At 50.1% G+C, this 18,578-nt stretch overlaps 1 protein-coding gene and 1 non-coding gene across 2 annotated transcripts in view; one reads left to right on the top strand and one right to left on the bottom strand.

The window, feature by feature from the left end:
- LOC116956546 (uncharacterized) overlaps positions 1 to 18,578 on the bottom strand; it is a 33,735-nt gene that overhangs the window by 9,609 nt on the left and 5,548 nt on the right. Inside the window, exon 3 of the mRNA XM_076054550.1 lies at positions 1,034 to 2,066. Coding sequence (XP_075910665.1) covers positions 1,034 to 2,066 — 1,033 coding nt within the window. The remainder of the gene's footprint in view (positions 1 to 1,033; positions 2,067 to 18,578) is intronic.
- Positions 16,217 to 16,288, top strand: TRNAG-UCC (transfer RNA glycine (anticodon UCC)). The gene has a single exon. It is a non-coding gene; the product is annotated as a tRNA-Gly (tRNA).

The raw sequence follows: 18,578 nt of genomic DNA, 5'->3' as shown, positions 1-18,578 counted from the left end.
TCTGTCTCTCCCCGTGGTCACGTGTCTGTCTCTCCCCGTGGTCACGTTTCTCTCTCTTCCCGTGGTCACTGAGATTTTTCTCCCCGTGGTCACGTGTCTCTCTCTCCCCGTGGTCACGTGTCTCTCTCTCCCCGCGGTCACGTGTCTGTCTCTCCCCGTGGTCACGTGTCTCTCTCTCCCCGTGGTCACGTGTCTCTCTCTCCCCGTGGTCACGGAGATTTTTCTTCCCGTGGTCACGTGTCTGTCTCTCCCCGTGGTCACGTGTCTGTCTATCCCCGTGGTCACGTGTCTGTCTATCCCCGTGGTCACGTGTCTCTCTCTTCCCGTGGTCACTGAGATTTTTCTCCCCGTGGTCACGTCTCTCTCTCCCCGTGGTCACGTGTCTCTCTCTCCCCGTGGTCACGTGTCTCTCTCTCCCCGTGGTCACGTGTCTCTCTAATTAGTCTTTGCTATTGAAATTGAGAGGAACAAGAATAACTTTAATCGCTCTGACAGCTACAGGCTTAGTGCGGCCTGGAAGCGTATTATTAAATAATACACATTACATTTTGATTAAAGAATTACTAATCTACAACTCATTACTAATCATAACCAATGACTGATTACTAATCGATTATATAATTACAATACCCCCCTCCGCCTCTAATCTCTGCACCTGATATGAGTTAAGTGATGACGTCACCCTGCTGCTCTATATAAAACCGGGAGCAAGCGAGGGCTTTACAATTCTGGTGAATTGCCCGATGATGCTGGATGTATTTACCAGCGAAACGTCGTACTCAAACTGTAAACGTTGTGGATTCACTCTTCAACACACCGGTGGGCTAAAGTAGTGAACTATTTTTGTCTTTTGTCAACGTGACACTTTTTTTGCTGATTGGCCGTGTCGGGTGGTGGAGGGTTACGACACATTTATAAATAAACGCGATCTAACCCAAAAACCTTTATTATGAATAATATTGGTCGCGAAAGCCTCCAACGTGTTAAACTAGTTTAGTTTTAGTTTACAGAGCTCCCCCGTGTGTGCACTTACCGCACGTCTCGTGGAACAGAGCCAGGCACAGCAGTGCGAGCAGGAGAGTCGCCTTCACGTTCATCGTCGTCTTGGGAAGGAGAAGTCGCAGGGCTGGAGAGAGATGGAGCGAGAGAGATGGAGAGAGAGAGAGAGATGGAGAGACTTGGAGAGAGAGAGATGGAGAGACTTGGAGAGAGATGGAGAGACTTGGAGAGAAAGATGGAGCGAGAGAGATGGAGAGAGAGAGATGGAGAGGCTTGGAGAGAGAGAGATGGAGAGAGAGAGAGGAGCAGAGAGAGAGATGGAGAGACTTGGAGAGAGAGAGAGAGATGGAGAGATAGATGGAGAGACTTGGAGAGAGATGGAGAGACTTGGAGAGAAAGATGGAGCGAGAGAGATGGAGAGAGAGAGATGGAGAGACTTGGAGAGAGAGATGGAGAGAGAGAGAGAGGAGCAGAGAGAGATGGAGAGACTTGGAGAGAGAGAGAGAGAGATGGAGAGATAGATGGAGAGACTTGTAGAGAGAGAGATGGAGAGAGAGAGAGAGAGGAGCAGAGAGAGAGATGGAGAGACTTGGAGAGAGAGATGGAGAAAGAGAGAGATGGAGAGACTTGGAGAGAGAGAGAGATGGAGAGACTTGTAGAGAGAGATGGAGAGAGGAGCAGAGAGAGAGAGATGGAGAGACTTGTAGAGAGAGAGATGGAGAGAGAGAGATGGAGAAAGAGAGAGAGATGGAGATACTTGTAGAGAGAGAGAGATGGAGAGACTTGGAGAGAGAGATGGAGAGACTTGTAGAGAGAGAGAGATGGAGAGACTTGGAGAGATGGAGAGAGACTTGTAGAGAGTGACTCGAGCCACAAGTGGGGTTCTGGTGGGAGATTGCCCCTCGCTTTATAGGTCCCTCTCGCCGTGACATCCTCTGCCCCCCTCCCCTCCCTCCCCCTCCACCGATCCCCATCGAGTCTCAACAGCGGCGCGAGAGGAGGTGGAGGAGGAGGAGGAGGGGGACGAGGAGGAGGCGGCTCGTTTGGTTTCCCAGCACACCCGGGGTCTCAACAGAAAGTCCCCTCCCGTGTGTATCTGTGGCTTCCTTCCCGGGAAACGGAAGAAAAATGAAATTCGCGTGAAAGCGGCGACTTTTGGGTGTGGGGGTGGCAGGGAGGGGGAGGAGGAGGAGGAGGGGGGAGGAGGGGGGAGGAGAGGGGGGTGGGGAGTGGTGGCGCAGCGGTTAGCGCAGCGCTGCGGGGAACCCGTCAGAAACCCGAGTTCGATTCCCGATCGCGGCCACCGGCAGCGATGAGTGACGATTGTATCGGAACCGCTCCAGGGCCTCTCCCCTAGGTCGACTCAGCCTTGGAGAAAAAAAAAATATTAATGAGTGGTGCCTGGTGCGGTGTCTAGTAAACGTCCCCACTGGGGGAGACAAAGGCGGACGGGGCGTGGTGGTGCTGCTGGCCACCCACCCCCTCGTGTGCCACAGCGCCGGTAGCCTTCATAGGCGCTCGCAAACAGCACTTGCCCCGACAGTCTGTTACAGGCTACACGGGGGACCTTTGTCTTTGTGTGTTCATAGGCGCTGCTGCTACTCGCTACTAACAGCACTTGCCCCTACAGCCTGTCACAGGCTACACGGGGGATCTTTGTCTTTGTGTGTTCATAGGCGATGCTGCTACTCGCTACTAACAGCACTTGCCCCTACAGCCTGTCACAGGCTACACGGGGGATCTTTGTCTTTGTGTGTTCATAGAAGCTGCTGCTACTCGCTTACAGCACTTGCCCCTACAGCCTGTTACAGGCTACACGGGGGACCTTTGTCTTTGTGTTCATAGGCGCTGGTGCTACTCGCTACTAGCAGCACTTGCCCCAAAAGTCTGTCACAGGCTACACGGGGGACCTTTGTCTTTGTGTGTTCATAGAAACTGCTGCTACTCGCTAACAGCACTTGCCCCAACAGTCTGTCACAGGCTACACCGGGGTTCGATCCCGACCCTGACGATGTCTGCTGCTGCTGTAGATTTGGAGTCTGCGTCTCTCTCTCATCATCATCATCACGGTGGCTAGGAGATGTTGACTACCTCGCCTGGTGTGCAGGAGGTCGTGGGTTCGATCCCGACCCTGACGACGCCTGCTGCTGTATATTTGGAGTCTGCGTCTCTCTCTCATCATCATCATCATCACGGTGGCTAGGAGATGTTGACTACCTCGCCTGGTATACAGGAGGTCGTGGGTTTGATCCCGACCCTGACGACGCCTGCTGCTGTATATTTGGAGTCTGCGTCTCTCTCTCATCATCATCATCACGGTGGCTAGGAGATGTTGACTACCTCGCCTGGTATACAGGAGGTCGTGGGTTCGATCCCGACCCTGACGACGCCTGCTGCTGTATATTTGGAGTCTGCGTCTCTCTCTCATCATCATCATCACGGTGGCTAGGAGATGTTGACTACCTCGCCTGGTATACAGGAGGTCGTGGGTTTGATCCTGACCCTGACGACGCCTGCTGCTGTAGATTTCCACACGACGACGATGATGATGAACTCCGGCTCACTTACCGGCACTTGCCCCAACATCCCCATTGAAGGCTTCCCCCAGGGAGGGTTGGGGGGGGGGGGCTTTGTCTTTGTGTCCTACAGGAAATGCCGCGAGCGTTTCTGCTAAACGTCGTTGATGGTTCACTTGTTGACACGAACGCGCTTTTCAGAGTGAGCGCGCCTCAATTCCCGCGCGGGGCGTAAGCCAGAAGAGCCGGCGTTTGGCACGCCCGGCCACGCAGATGTCTCGGTACAAAGCAGCTTGCACCGCGTGCCGGGGAATGTGGGGACGGTGCGCGCGCTGTTTGCCTGTGAGCGAGCGCCTGGTGTGGTGGTGCAGCGTCGCACAGGATGTCCTCGCTAGTCGCGAGTTTACAGTCGGCGGCTGTTGTTCTGCCATGAGACTGAGTGAGTGAGAGTGAGTGGCGTTTGTGTGATCGCCCCCTGTTCTACAGAGTGAGTGAGTGAAGTTTGTGTGATCTCCCCCTGTTCTACAGAGTGAGTGGAGTTTGTGTGATCGCCCCCTGTTCTACAGAGTGAGTGGAGTTTGTGTGATCGAACCCTGTTCTACAGAGTGAGTGAGTGGAGTTTCTATGATCTCCTTCTGTCCTACAGAGTGAGTGAGTGGAGTTTGTGTGATCGCCCCCTGTTCTGCAGAGTGAGAGGGAGTGGAGTTTGTAGGATCTTCCCCTGTTTTACAGAGTGAGTGAGTGGAGTTTCTATGATCTCCCCCTGTTCTACAGAGTGAGTGAGTGAAGTTTGTGTGATCTCCCCCTGTTCTACAGAGTGAGTGGAGTTTGTATGATCGCCCCCTGTTCTACAGACTGAGTGAGTGGAGTTTGTGTGATCGCCCCCTGTTCTACAGAGTGAGTGGAGTTTGTGTGATCGCCCCCTGTCATACAGAGTGAGTGGAGTTTGTGTGATCGCCCCCTGTTCTACAGAGTGAGTGGAGTTTGTGTGATCTCCCCCTGTTCTACAGAGTGAGTGGAGTTTGTGTGATCGCCCCCTGTCATACAGAGTGAGTGGAGTTTGTGTGATCGCCCCCTGTTCTACAGAGTGAGTGACTTGAGTCTGTATGATCTCCCCCTGTTCTACAGAGTGAGTGGAGTTTGTATGATCTCCCCCTGTTCTACAGAGTGAGTGATTTGAGTCTGTATGACCTCCCCCTATTCTGCATGGGGTTTCCTCTGTGTTTCCCGGTGTCCTCTCACAGTTAAAACAAAGCCCACAGTGTAGCCGGTGTCGGCCAAAAACAGCATCCCATTGCTGATCAAAAACCCCGCTGCAAATCACTCAATTGCAGCAGCAGCAGCATCGGTAGAATAAGAAGCAAGAGACTCTAAGGGTTTCCCTGGGTAAACAGGGAGATGCACACACACGCAGACAACAACAACCGCCATTCGCCACTAAGTGGCGGTGACGTCACCACGACGCTTGTGCCAGGCTAGGTGCACGTTGAGGCCACGTGAAGTGTCACGGGGCAGACCCAGCAGGTGCCAAGGGTCGACTGACTGAGATGAGTGGCCGATGCACCACCACCTTTGCCCCCCCTACTGTACCAAATCTCTGTGCTTAACACATACAAAGACAAAGAGCCCTCATATAGCCTTAACAGACTGTAGGGGCAAGTGCTGTTAGCGAACACCTATGAAGGCCGGAACGGTACACGAGGGGGTGGGTGGCCAGCACCGCAAGCCTCTCCTCAGCGTGCCTGGCAAGGCGATGTTGAATAATCCTTGCCAGGACCTTTCCTGGCACACTGAGGAGTGAGATGCCTCTTTAGTTGTTACAGTCTGTGCGGTCCCCCTTCTTAAAGAGGGGGACCACCAGGGCATCCTTCCAATCCTGCGGAACCCGGCAAGCGGTCCAGACTGTTGTTATGATGTCATATAGGGCAGTCTGTGCACAAACGCCACCCTCCCTCAGCATTTCGCTTGGGAGATCATCTTTCCCCGGTGCCTTTCCTGGTCTCAGATTCCGGATTGCCTTCAGTACTTCCACAACAGATGGCACTTCAGCCAGCCACTCACAGGGGGTGACTTCTTCCAATATTTGAGGCACCGCAGCCTCAGCAGGGTCATCCTCACTTTGTGCCTAGATGTTTTCTGGCTAAGGGATTTTCCCTCCCCCAGGACCTCACAGAAATGCTCAGCAAATCTGCAAACCTGTTCCTGGGGGTCGGAGATTGGATCACCGTTTTTTCCCCTAATGATGGAAATAGGTGTGGCGCTGCAGGTTACTTTTTTGATGGAGTTAAATAGAGATGTATGATCGCGGGCCACTGAGGCAGACTCCATCTCCTCAGAAACCCGCGACCACCACCCATCCTTGCAGCGCCTCACGGCTCTCCGAACCTTCGAGTGAAGGCTATGGTAAGCCTCCTCATTCTCTGACGTGGGATTCTGTAGCCGATGACAGTGGGCCTGTCGCTTTTTTTCAACCATCCTGAACACCTCCTCTGTCAGCCAGGGTCTCTGGGGAGGTCTGGACCGCGTACCCAAAGCATCCATTGCAGCTGCATGAGTGACAGTCCTAAACCTCGCCCATTTACCCTCGACATCAGGAGGAGTGGGGGACGATGCCAACCCCAGCCGCAGGCGATGATGAAATTCTCGCTTACAACTTTCATCAGGTAACTGAGACCAGGCCACTTTAGGTTGGAATGGGGCCCTGGGTGTACACCCACCACCGGAGTGGAAGAATGACAGGCGCATCTTACAGATGACAAGTCGATGGTCAGAGGGCAGATCAGCTCCACGGTAGGTCCTGGTGTTAAGGACATGGGCTCGCATCCGCTGGTCCGTCACTATGTAGTCCAGCAGATGTTCTTGCTTGGACCCGGCATGCATCCATGATGTTGTGTGGATGCGCCGATGCCGCAACAGTGTGTTGGTGATTACAAGCCCATGGGCTGCACAAAAATCTAGCAGCCTCCTACCGTTGTTATTGAGCTGATCTGCCCCATGCCCTCCAATCACTCCAGTCCAGGTGTTAGCATCATGACCAACTCGGGCATTGAAGTCACCCAACAAGATGACTCTATCCCGAGGGGCCACTTTAGCCAGCACCTGTGACAGGAGGTCATAGAAGGCATCTGACTCATCAGCTTTGCCTGCATCCCTCCACGGATGTTCGTCTTCGGTGGGGGCATAAGTAACCACTACCACCACTCCTCGCCTCCGATTGATGGGAAGGCGAGCCTAAAGTAGCCTGGGTCTTACAGCTTCCCACACCTCACTGCCACGCTCCCACGCCCCCTTCATTCTTATGTTCAAAAGAAGAGCCACACCCTGTTGTTTGGCAGTCTGCTGCCCCGAGTAGAGAACTGTCGACCCCTCATGGTGGGCAGGAGCCAGAACCAGTCCACTGGACCTCCTGAATGCCACAGAGATCCAGGCGGTACCGGTCCAGTTCCCGACAGAGGAGTGGCAGCCTCTCCTCCGCAGCGAGCGCTCGAACATTCCACGTGGCCACACGAAGTGGCTTTTCGTTGTTTCTGGAGGAGCCCCGAGGGTAGAGATTCAATCTCCTGGCTCCGCCAATTGGGGTTTGGCCAGGAGATGTCATAGACGCCTGGCCCCCCGGGGCCTCCGGCACAAGCATATTAGTTAGATATTTTAGACGTGGTTTAGTGGTAATTTTTTTAAGGTGGAGGGGTTACCAGCCCCTCGCACCCGTCCAGAGCCCCCGTTTAGCCCCTGTGGTGGACACAGACGCCATGAGGGGAGGAGCCAATCGGAATTGACCCTCTCCCCACAGCACTGTCCACGACAGAGTTGCCCGTCCGGCACCGCTAGGAGGTGCCGGACGGGCAACTCTGTCAGACACACACACAGACACATACACACCCAGACACACACACAGACACATACACACCCAGACACACACCCAGATACACACACATACACCCAGACACACACACACACAGACACGCACACAGACACACACACAGACACACACACCCAGACACACACAGACACACACACCCAGACACACACAGACAACAACAACCGCCATTCGCCACTAAGTGGCGGTGACGTCACCACGACGCTTGTGCCAGGCCATGTGCACCTTGAGGCCACGTGAAGTGTCGAACGCCCGTGGGCAGGAGGTCACGGGGCAGACCCAAGTGCCACGGGTCGACTGACTAAGATGACTGAGATGACTGGCTGATGCACCACCTGTGCCCCCTACTGTGCCAAACTGCTGTGCTTTAGCCACCCGGCGCTCCGCTCGTTGTTCTGAGCGTCGCTCCTCCGCCCTCCGTTGTTGTTGGAGGGCGACTGCCTCCAACTGCCCAATTGCGTCCTTCACGAGCCTCCTCCACAGAGGCCGATCTTGACACCGCTGGTACCAGTCATCGGCAAGTTCATTCAGCTCCACGTCCTCCTGTACCACATCACTCCATCTCTTCGCTAGCCCGTGCCGAAAGCCCGTTTAGCCCCCTCGATCCGGCCGATCGAAAGCTGTTTCGGCATGCGGTGGCTGGGCATGCGGGCTACATGACCCAGCCATCGCAGCCTTGCCTGCCGGAGGAGCTCACCGATGACACACAGACACACACACAGACACACACACAGACACACACCCAGACACACACCCAGACACACACAGATACACACTCACAGACACACACACAGACACACACCCAGACACACACACAGACACACACACACAGACACACACCGACACAGACACACACACAGACACACACACAGACACACACACACAGACACACACACACAGACACACACACCCAAACACACACACAGACACACACAGACACACACACACAGACTTTATTTGCAGAGATTCAGTTTCTAAATCCGTCACTTCCCCATCACATCTCACGGCTCGCGCTCTCCACACCCACGCGCTGTCCCCACGCTGTCCCCCCCCCCCCCCCACGGGAATCCCCCCCCTCCCCTCCAACCCACCTCCTCTCCCTTACCAAGAATTGGTCAAATCTCTCGCCCGCTGGCAGCTTGACACCAAAGAAAAAATATCCCCCCCCGTATAGCCTCGACAGACCATTGGGGCAAGTTGAGCGCCACGGTGGCTATGAGATGTTAACTACCTCGCCTGGTGTGCAGGAGGTCGTGGGTTCGATCCCGACTGACGATACCTGCTGCTGTAGATTTGGAGTCTGCGTCTCTCTCTCTCATCATCATCATCACGGTTGCTATGAGATGTTAACTACCTCGCCTGGTGTGCAGGAGGTCGTGTGTTCGATCCCGACCCTGATGATGCCTGCTGCTATATATTTGGATTTTGTGTCTCTCTAATCATCATCATCATCACGGTGGCTATGAGATGTTAACTACCTCGCCTGGTGTGCAGGAGGTCGTGGGTTTGATCCCGACCCTGACGATGCCTGCTGCTGCTGTAGATTTGGAGTTTGCGTCTCTCTCTCTCCCCGTGGGTTGCGTAGATTTGCCTCCCGAGTCCTCTGTTTTTTCCCTCCACATTCATAATCAACATCGCGTCTTTTAGAGTCATTTGGCTGCTGCTATACATTTCCACGTGGTGATGATGATGATATACAGCTGCAGGCATCGTCAGGGTCGGGATCGAACCCACGACCTCCTGCACACCAGGCGAGGTAGTTAACATCTCCTAGCCACCGTGATGATGATGATGAGAGACGCAGACTCCAAATCTACAGCAGCTGCAGGCATCGTCAGGGTCGGGATCGAACCCACGACCTCCTGCACACCGGGCGAGGTAGTTAACACCGCCGCTGCTGCCGATGATGATGACCGTGGCGATGCAAGCCATGTCATTGTTGTGGCTTCTTCTCAACGCTGACGAAATCCTGCACGCGAGAGATTTCCACGCTTTGATGGGGTGGAGTGGGGAGGGGAGCGGTTGCGGTATTGTAGCGGGTGGTGCAGTGGGTAGCGCGCTACGCTACAAACCCGGCGACCCGAGTTCAATTCCCGCTCACGGCCAACGCCGGTGACGATTATCTGAACCGGTCCTGGGCCTCCCCTAGGTCGACTCAGCTTCAAATGAGTACCTGGTGTGGCAGTGTGTAGTAAATATCGCCACCGGGGAGGCAAAGGCGGCCGGGCGTGGACCGCGTGGTGCTGGCCACTCACCCCCTGGTGTGACGTTACGGCCTTCATAGGTGCTGCTGCTCGCTAACAGCACTTGCCCCTACAGTCTGTTACAGGCTACACGGGGGACCTTTGTCTTGTGTGTTCATAGGCGCTGCTGCTACTCGCTAACAGCACTTGCCCCAGGAGTCTGTTACAGGCTACACGGGGGACCTTTGTCTTTGGTGTGTTCATAGACACTGCTGCTACTCGCTAACAGCACTTGCCCCTGCAGTCTGCTTGAGGCTACACGGGGGATCTTTGTCTTTGTGTGTTCACAGGCGCTGCTGCTACTCGCTAACAGCACTTGCCCCAGGAGTCTGTTACAAGCTACACGGGGGACCTTTGTCTTTGTGTGTTCACAGGCGCTGCTGCTACTCGCTAACAGCACTTGCCCCTGCAGTCTGCTTGAGGCTACACGGGGGACCTTTGTCTTTAGCGGTCGCGGCTGTCTCGGTATAGTGTGGCTCTCCGTGATAACATTTGCACCAATTTAACTTGTTTCAGGCTATTGGCGGACGGTGGTGGGGATTTTTCATCTTCACATCGAGGCAGAAGGGGAAGTTGCCCATTCGTGTTATTGTTCTCGGAACGGGAACAATGCACCTAGCGGGAGGAGGGGGGGTCTGCGGATGTGTTTGTTCAACCCGTGTACACTAACACGTGTCAGACGAGGTTTGACCCCTTTCTGGCCATAATGAAACGTCCATAAATGACGTCACGCACCTAGAGGAGGGGGGGGGAGTGTTTGAGAAATGTGACGTCACGTAAAAATGCGCAGCTTTAAATAAATAAATATAGACAACACACGTTCTACTTAATTGAATGGACCTTTTTTTTAAATAAATGTTTTCTCCTACAACATCAGAGTTGCAGCGCCGCGTTAAACACGCACTACAATGACAAACAATAGTTTAAAGCGATTTGAAGCGTGTTTCATTTGTTATTGCTACTCGCTCACACCACGTGGGAGGGCAGAGCTTTGTGACGTCATATTTTAGGGGGTGGGGGGGTCTGACTTTTTGTTTGTGACGTCGTGTGACGAAGAGAGAGAGGGGGGGGGTGGAGTCAAAAATCCTCCAAAATCGCGTGACGTCATTTATGGACGGCCCCTTACCCTGCAGTGCCTCTCTATTTTAAATGCGCACACCCCCTCTGTCAGTCATCGCGTTTCTCGGTGTGGATCTGTGAACACACTTTGTCAACAGCACAGTATAATAGGACGCGTTTTCAATGTGCCGTTCACATCGTAACAAGCGTTTGTATCAATGTTACTCTACAGAGCAGTGCGTCGCCGCTCCTCTTATCCGCACTGATATGAGCGGTGTGCGGGGGGCTTTGGCTTAACCAGCAAAAAAAAATATCTGCACAGATGCATACGGACAAGAGAAGTATTGTCAAACAGGAGGAATTAACGGTGCAATGCATCTCATCTGTTAACCCTCTGCAGGTAATATGATCGTCATCGATTGATTCTGGCTGCTAGACATTGGAAGGTCACAAATAATAATAATACTGGTAGGAAACGTAGTGGACTGGAAGCCCAACCGGGATTAATTCTCACAGGAGGCAGGGGATTAATTGTTGTGTATGTCTGTGGATGTCTGTCCACGTGGGAGGGAGGGGTTGGGTGGGGGGTGGGAGGGGTGGGGCTGGGTGGGGGGTGGGGCTGGGTGGGGAGGGGCTGGTCACCCCGTGGTGCCCTTATAAAACTCAACGTTTAACCTACTCACGCCGGCTTGTGCCCGCCCTCACAGTCGGCAATATTTGTGCGAAACGCACCACGTGGTGCCGTTGACCCTGGCCACTGACCGAGCAACCCAACGTTCCTACTACCAGCTCCCTCCGCGGGGAGAATCTGTTGAAGACAAGGGAGCGATTTCGCTGTGTTATGCAAAACCGTTGTGGCAAACAAAGGACTGAAGTCGTGTAGGAAGTTTGAACGGCAATGGATAAGGTTCGTCATGACCCCGGCACATAACCCGAGCATGGAACGCATTCGCTTGTTCAGCTCCTGTGCGCATCCGTCCTCGCCGCTGCGCTGGGACGGGACGTGACGACAGAACGATCCCGCGCCAGGCGGATCGGGGCGTTTGTTGTGCACGCGGTGGGAGGGAGTCGCCAGAAATAAATTAGTCAATTGCGATTTTTGACTGCCGTTTATTCGGGGGGCCCCGGGGGTCCCGGCGTCAGGTTCATTTATGGAGATGCATTGTCTCTGAAACTGATTGGCCCACACCAGAGACGGCTTTCTTTAGAGCCGAGTCTCAAAACGGTGTTGGACCAGAGGACGGCGCCGAAAGGTGAACAGCACGAAGACGATTGCCACCATACCCTCCGGTTCTTTCGGTAAAGTCACGTAGGTAGAAAAAAAATATAACAAGAGAAAACACGACGTTTCGGTCGCAACGCAAGCGTCCGTCTTCAGGTGTTGCGAAATGAAGGACGGACGCTTGTGTAGCGACCGAAACGTCGTGTTTTCTTTTGTTAATCTTTTTCTATCTACGTGACACCTGAAGACGGATGCTTGTGTAGCGACCGAAACGTCGTGTTTTCTCTTGTTAATTTTTTTCTACCGACGTGACTTTAGCGAAAGAACCAGAGAGTATTGATTCCTGCGGTCACGAAAGCTTCAGATCAAGACAACGCCACTCTCAGGACATTGAGAGCTCAGGGGTGAGCAGCTCCATCATGGGACCTCCCTTGCCAGTATCAACATATCAGAATAGGGTTTACGCTTTCTGGCATTGTGTTAAGATGTTAAAACACCAAACTGAAACCGTTTGCAAGGAATCGTGGTGTCACTGCATCAACCAGAGCGTGGTTTATTTTGTTTGCATGCTCACCACAAGCACCGCGTGTGGCCAATGCAGTGACGTGATTCATTGCAAAAGGTTTCAGTTTGGTGTTTTAACATCTTAACTGACAGCGGTGGGGTGATTTCCAGCCCGCGGGCCGTACAAGGCCCGCGAAATCATTTGGTCTGTTCCAGCCATCGCATTAGGGGCGAGTCAATGAAATGTTTGACCAAATATGACCGGCTAATTTTTAAGTTGATAATTTTGTATGGCCCGCGAATGATGTTACAAATATCCAAATGGCCCTTTGCAGAAAAAAAGATTCCCCAGCGCTGTCCTCGTGACAGCACGGTCCCTTCACCTGATGAAGGCCGCTTGTGTTGTGGCCGAAACGTCGTGATTTTTTTGTTGTTTTATTTTTTACCTACGTGACTTTACCGAATAGAACCAAAGAGTACCACCTGTTTTATTGCCAGAAAGGGTAAACCCTATTCTCACATTTCGACATTAATGTGTGTTAGGCCACGACTAGAAAGGCGTATTACAAAACGGGACCCTTTTTTTTGCCATTATCAAAGTATGAAAAAAAAATATGAATCGTTTCTTACCCCTCCTGGCCATAATAAAACGGGCGTTGTGTTCAGATGCTCGAACACCAAACACAAACCTTTTGCAAGAAATCAAGTGACCGCATTAACCGCACGCGGTACTTGTGGCGAACATGCAAACAAACACACACTCTGGTAATATATGCATTGTCTTTTATTAGGCCTCGGCAACGTAAGGATAAAGGGTAAATTATTGACATCCCAAGCGGTAAGGTAAAGGGTAGGGTAAAGGTAGCGCGGAAGAATTACCTGGTAAATACGGTGCCTTGTTTACCGCTAAAAGCTCCGTGGTGCAGTCCGTGGCCTCCATTTAATAAGTAATATTTTAAACGAAACTTTTTTTTAAAACACGCTTTTAAGAAATGTACTAGTAATCTCAGAACTCCACGACTCGAGGAAGTGGCCCCGAAGCTCGCCACAACGTAAGGGGGGCCGTGGCCAATCACAGCCAACGTCAGTTGACCGTGGATAATTAGACCCAAGCCGAAACATAAACACATGCAAAATAATGTTTAAAAATATTTGTATTTTATTTTTAATGATAGAATATAGTATTGTTATCAGTATGACATACGTATACCAAGTTTGCAGTCGAAACCACATTGGTAAGTGGGTTTAAATTGAGTTACAAGATTTGAGGATACAACATCAACAACAGACAGAGTTTAAAGAAAGCGTGTAAATTGGAATCATTGAGAGTATTCTATATGAATAAAGCGCTCTACCTAGCATTTACCTGTTATAAACCTTTTTCACGTGTAGTAGTACCCCAGTAATTACCCTGTAATCTGGTACTTTGTATGGGGTAAGGGTAGAAGGTAGGGTAACGGTAGGCTCGTTGTTTTTGCCTTTTATCTTACCTTGCCGAGGCCTACCTTTAATAATAATGTAACTTTTGATTTAAAGCTTTCGTGACTGCAGGGATTCATATTCTTGGTTCTTTCGGTAAAGTCACCACGTAGAAGGGAAACAATAAAATAATAAAAATATAAAACAATAAAATTCTCACAACGTTTCGACCGGAACACAAGCAATCACCATCAGGTATGAAAACCACAGCAAGAAACATTTAAAAAAAGTGGCGTTTTTTTAACGTTAGCACCACGGAGAGCGATTTGGCAGTTATTCAGATGGACGAGCCAACCTATGTTGTGTTGCAGTCGAAACGTCGTGAGAATTTTATTGTTTTATATTTTTATTATTGTATTGTTTCCCTTCTACGTGGTGACTTTACCGAAAGAACCAAGAATAATAATTTTATTGATTTACCATGATTTTATTGTTTTATATTTTTATTATTTTATTGTTTCCCTTCTACGTGACTTTACCGAAAGAACCAAAATATATTTATATTTTTAAATGTATTCATTGTTACCAGGTGTGGTAGCTCTTTTCAGAAGCGACCCTCGCTATCACAACTTATAACAGCTCAATGAAGTGGGCTGACCATCTTGACTTTGAAACTTTCGTGACTGGAGGAAATAATATTCTTTTTTTATTTCGTAAAAGTCACAAAGGTAGAAAAATAATAAGATAAAAATTAAATATCATTATTATTGTTGTTCTACCTACGTGACTTTACCGAAAGAACCAAAGAGTATGTAAAGAGAATACAAAAATAATTATTTTATATTCTTGGTTCTTTCGGTAAAGTCACGTAGAAGGAAAATAACACAAGCAATCATCATCAGGTGTGAAAACCACAGCAAGAAAATTTGATGATTGCTTCTTGTGTTGCAGTCGAAACGTCGTGATAATTGTATTGTTTTATATTTTTATTATTTTATTGTTTCCTTTCTACGTGGTGACTTTACCGAAAGAACCAAGAATAATAATCTAACTATAATGTCACGTGGCGTTGTCTTTGGAAACCGATTGGCCAACAGCAGAGACAGCAGCCATCTTTATGGCCTAGTCGCACTACCAGTGTCAATAGATCAGTATAATAGTTTATTATTACTTATGTATGCAGTCTTTAATAATAATCTATGGCATTGGTTTTGAAACTCTTTTATTCCAAAGTGTTCTGCCCTCGTCTTGAGGGTCGAATGACTTCACCGAGGGACACGCCAGAGGATTGTGAAACGGCAGCTTTTAATTCCAAAGTGTTCTGCCCTCCTATCTCAGCTGTAAAATAAATGAATGAATAATAAAGTGTCTACCCTGTATTGACCTTGCGATGGCCAGGTGTCGAACCCGGGTGAACGACTCGGTAGGCAGCTCTGCTGCTCACCACGACAGCATCACAGCAGCTCACACTCACAGCAGGTGACTTGACCCAGCAGTGCTGGGGGTAAATATCCCTCTGTGAGTGGTGATGCACAGAGCTCGTGAGAGACTCGCCGAGTGACTCGAGGCTGCTGCTGCTGAGGGTGGTGATGGTGGTGGTGGTGATAGTGGTGGTGATGGCGATGATGGTGATGGTGGTGGTGATGATGGTGGTGGTGATGGTGGTGATGATGGTGGTGATTGTGATGATGATGGTGGTGGTGATGGTGGTGGTGGTGATGATGATAATGATGGTGGTGATGATGATGATGATGGTGATAATGATGGTGGTGGTGATGGTGGTGATGATGATGGTGGTGGTGGTGATGATGGTGATGGTGATAATGATGGTGGTAGTGATGGTGGTGATGATGATGGTGGTGGTGATGATGATGGTGGTGGTGATGGTGGTGGTGATGATGGTGGTGGTGACGGTGCTGGTGATTATGATGGTGGTTATGGTGGTGGTGATGATGCTGGTGATGATGATGGTGGTGGTGATGATGATGGTGGTGGTAGTGATTATGGTGGTGGTGATGATCGTGATGATGATGGTGATGATGGTGGTGGTGATGATGGTGATGGTGATGATCGTGGTGGTGATTATGGTGGTGGTGATGATGGTGATGATGGTGGTGATGATGGTGATGATGGTGGTGGTGATGGTGGTGATGATCATCCGTGACTGTCTGGCGATGCTCCGTCTCGTGTCCGCTCCTCCACAGCCCCTGCCGTGCGGTCGGGGACCTCGTGGGGCTGCACTCTCGCCTGGCAAAGGGATGGCAGAGGCCTTCATCCAGCAGTGGATTGAGCATGGATGATGGTGATGATAATGATGTGGCTGATGATGATGATGTTGATGATGAGTGGGTCAACAGCAAGCTGCTCAACAGCAACAGCGACAGTGGTATAGTGGTGAGCATAGCTGCCTTCCAAGCAGTTGACCCGGGTTCGATTCCCGGCTGTCGCAAGTCTGAGTTGTTGTTTTTTATTTTATTTATTTTAACAGCTGGATTCAGGAGATCAGCTGTGAGTGGTACAATCGACAAAAACTCCGCTCGTGAAGTGACGTCACCAGGCCTTCATCCAGCAGTGGATTGATCGCGGCTGCTGATGACGACGCAGGATGGGGAGTCCTACTTGCTGTGCCGCCTTGCACGAGGCCACCCGCAGCAGCAGCAGCTCCTGCTGCTGCTTTAGAGCCGAGTCTCAAAACGGTGTTAGACCAGAGGACGGCGCCGAAAGGTGAACAGCACGAAGACGATTGCCACCATACCCTCCGGTTCTTTCGGTAAAGTCACGTAGGTAGAAAAAATATATAACAAAAGAAAACACGACGTTTCGGTCGCAACGCAAGCGTCCGTCTTCAGGTGTTGCGAAATGAAGGACGGACGCCTGTGTAGCGACCGAAACGTCGTGTTTTCTTTTGTTAATCTTTTCTATCTACGTGACACCTGAAGACGGACGCTTGTGAAGCGACCGAAACGTCGTGTTTTCTTTTGATATCTTTTTTCTATCTACGTGACACCTGAAGACGGATGCTTGTGTAGCGACCAAAACGTCGTGTTTTCTTTTGATAATCTTTTCTATCTACGTGACACCTGAATACGGATGCTTGTGTAGCGACCGAAACGTCGTGTTTTCTCTTGTTAATTTTTTTCTACCGACGTGACTTTACCGAAAGAACCAGAGAGTATTGATCCCTGCGGTCACGAAAGCTTCAGATCAAGACAACGCCACTCTCAGGACATTGAGAGCTCAGGGGTGAGCAGCTCCATCATGGGACCTCCCTTGCCAGTATCAACATATCAGAATAGGGTTTACGCTTTCTGGCATTGTGTTAAGATGTTAAAACACCAAACTGAAACCGTTTGCAAGGAATCGTGGTGTCACTGCATCAACCAGAGCGTGGTTTATTTTGTTTGCATGCTCACCACAAGCACCGCATGTGGTCAATGCAGTGACGTGATTCATTGCAAAAGGTTTCAGTTTGGTGTTTTAACATCTTAACTGACAGCGGCGGGGGAATTTCCAGCCCGCGGGCCGTACAAGGCCCGCGAAATCATTTGGTCTGTTCCAGCCATCGCATTAGGGGCGAGTCAATGAAATGTTTGCCCAAATATGACCGGCTAATTTTTAAGTTGATAATTTTGTATGGCCCGCGAATGATGTTACAAATATCCAAATGGCCCTTTGCAGAAAAAAAGATTCCCCAGCGCTGTCCTCGAGACAGCCTGGTCCCTTCACCTGATGAAGGCCGCTTGTGTTGTGGCCGAAACGTCGTGATTTTTTTGTTGTTTTATTTTTTACCTACGTGACTTTACCGAATAGAACCAAAGAGTACCACCTGTTTTATTGCCAGAAAGGGTAAACCCTATTCTCACATTTCGACATTAATGTGTGTTAGGCCACGACTAGAAAGGCGTATTACAAAACGGGACCCTTTTTTTGCCATTATCAAAGTATGAAAAAAAAATATGAATCGTTTCTTACCCCTCCTGGCCATAATAAAACGGGCGTTGTGTTCAGATGCTCGAACACCAAACACAAACCTTTTGCAAGAAATCAAGTGACCGCATTAACCGCACGCGGTACTTGTGGCGAACATGCAAACAAACACACACTCTGGTAATATATGCATTGTCTTTTATTAGGCCTCGGCAACGTAAGGGTAAAGTTGTCGACATCCCAAGCGGTAAGGTAAAGGGTAGGGTAAAGATAGCGCGGAAGAATTAACCCGGTAAATACGGTGCCTTGTTCACCGCTAAAAGCTCCGTGGTGCAGTCCGTGGCCTCCATTTAATAAGTAATATTTTAAACGAAACTTTTTTTTAAAACACGCTTTTAAGAAATGTACTAGTACTCTCAGAACTCCACGACTCCAGGAAGTGGCCCCGAAGCTCGCCACAACGTAAGGGGGGCCGTGGCCAATTACAGCCAACATCAGTTGACCGTGGATAATTAGACCCAAGCCGAAATATAACATAAAAAATAATTTTGATTTAAAGCTTTCGTGACTGCAGTAATTCATATTCTTAGTTTTTTCGGTAAAGTCACGTTGAAGGGAAACAACAAAATAATAAAATATATATAAAACAATAAAAAATTCTCACGACGTTTCGACCGTTTGAGTTATGGTCGAAACGTCGTGAGCATTTTTTTATTGTTTTATATATTTTATTATTTTGTTGTTTCCCTTCAACGTGACTTTACCGAAAAAACTAAGTTTATAAAAAATAATGTTTAAAATATTTTTATTGA

Source organism: Petromyzon marinus, chromosome 66, assembly GCF_048934315.1.
Source record: "Petromyzon marinus isolate PM22_M1 ecotype Great Lakes invasive population chromosome 66, UKy_Petmar_22M1.pri1.0, whole genome shotgun sequence".
NCBI lineage: Eukaryota > Metazoa > Chordata > Hyperoartia > Petromyzontiformes > Petromyzontidae > Petromyzon > Petromyzon marinus.
Note: the sequence above shows the minus strand (reverse complement) of the source record. Positions and strands in the feature narration are given on the sequence as shown.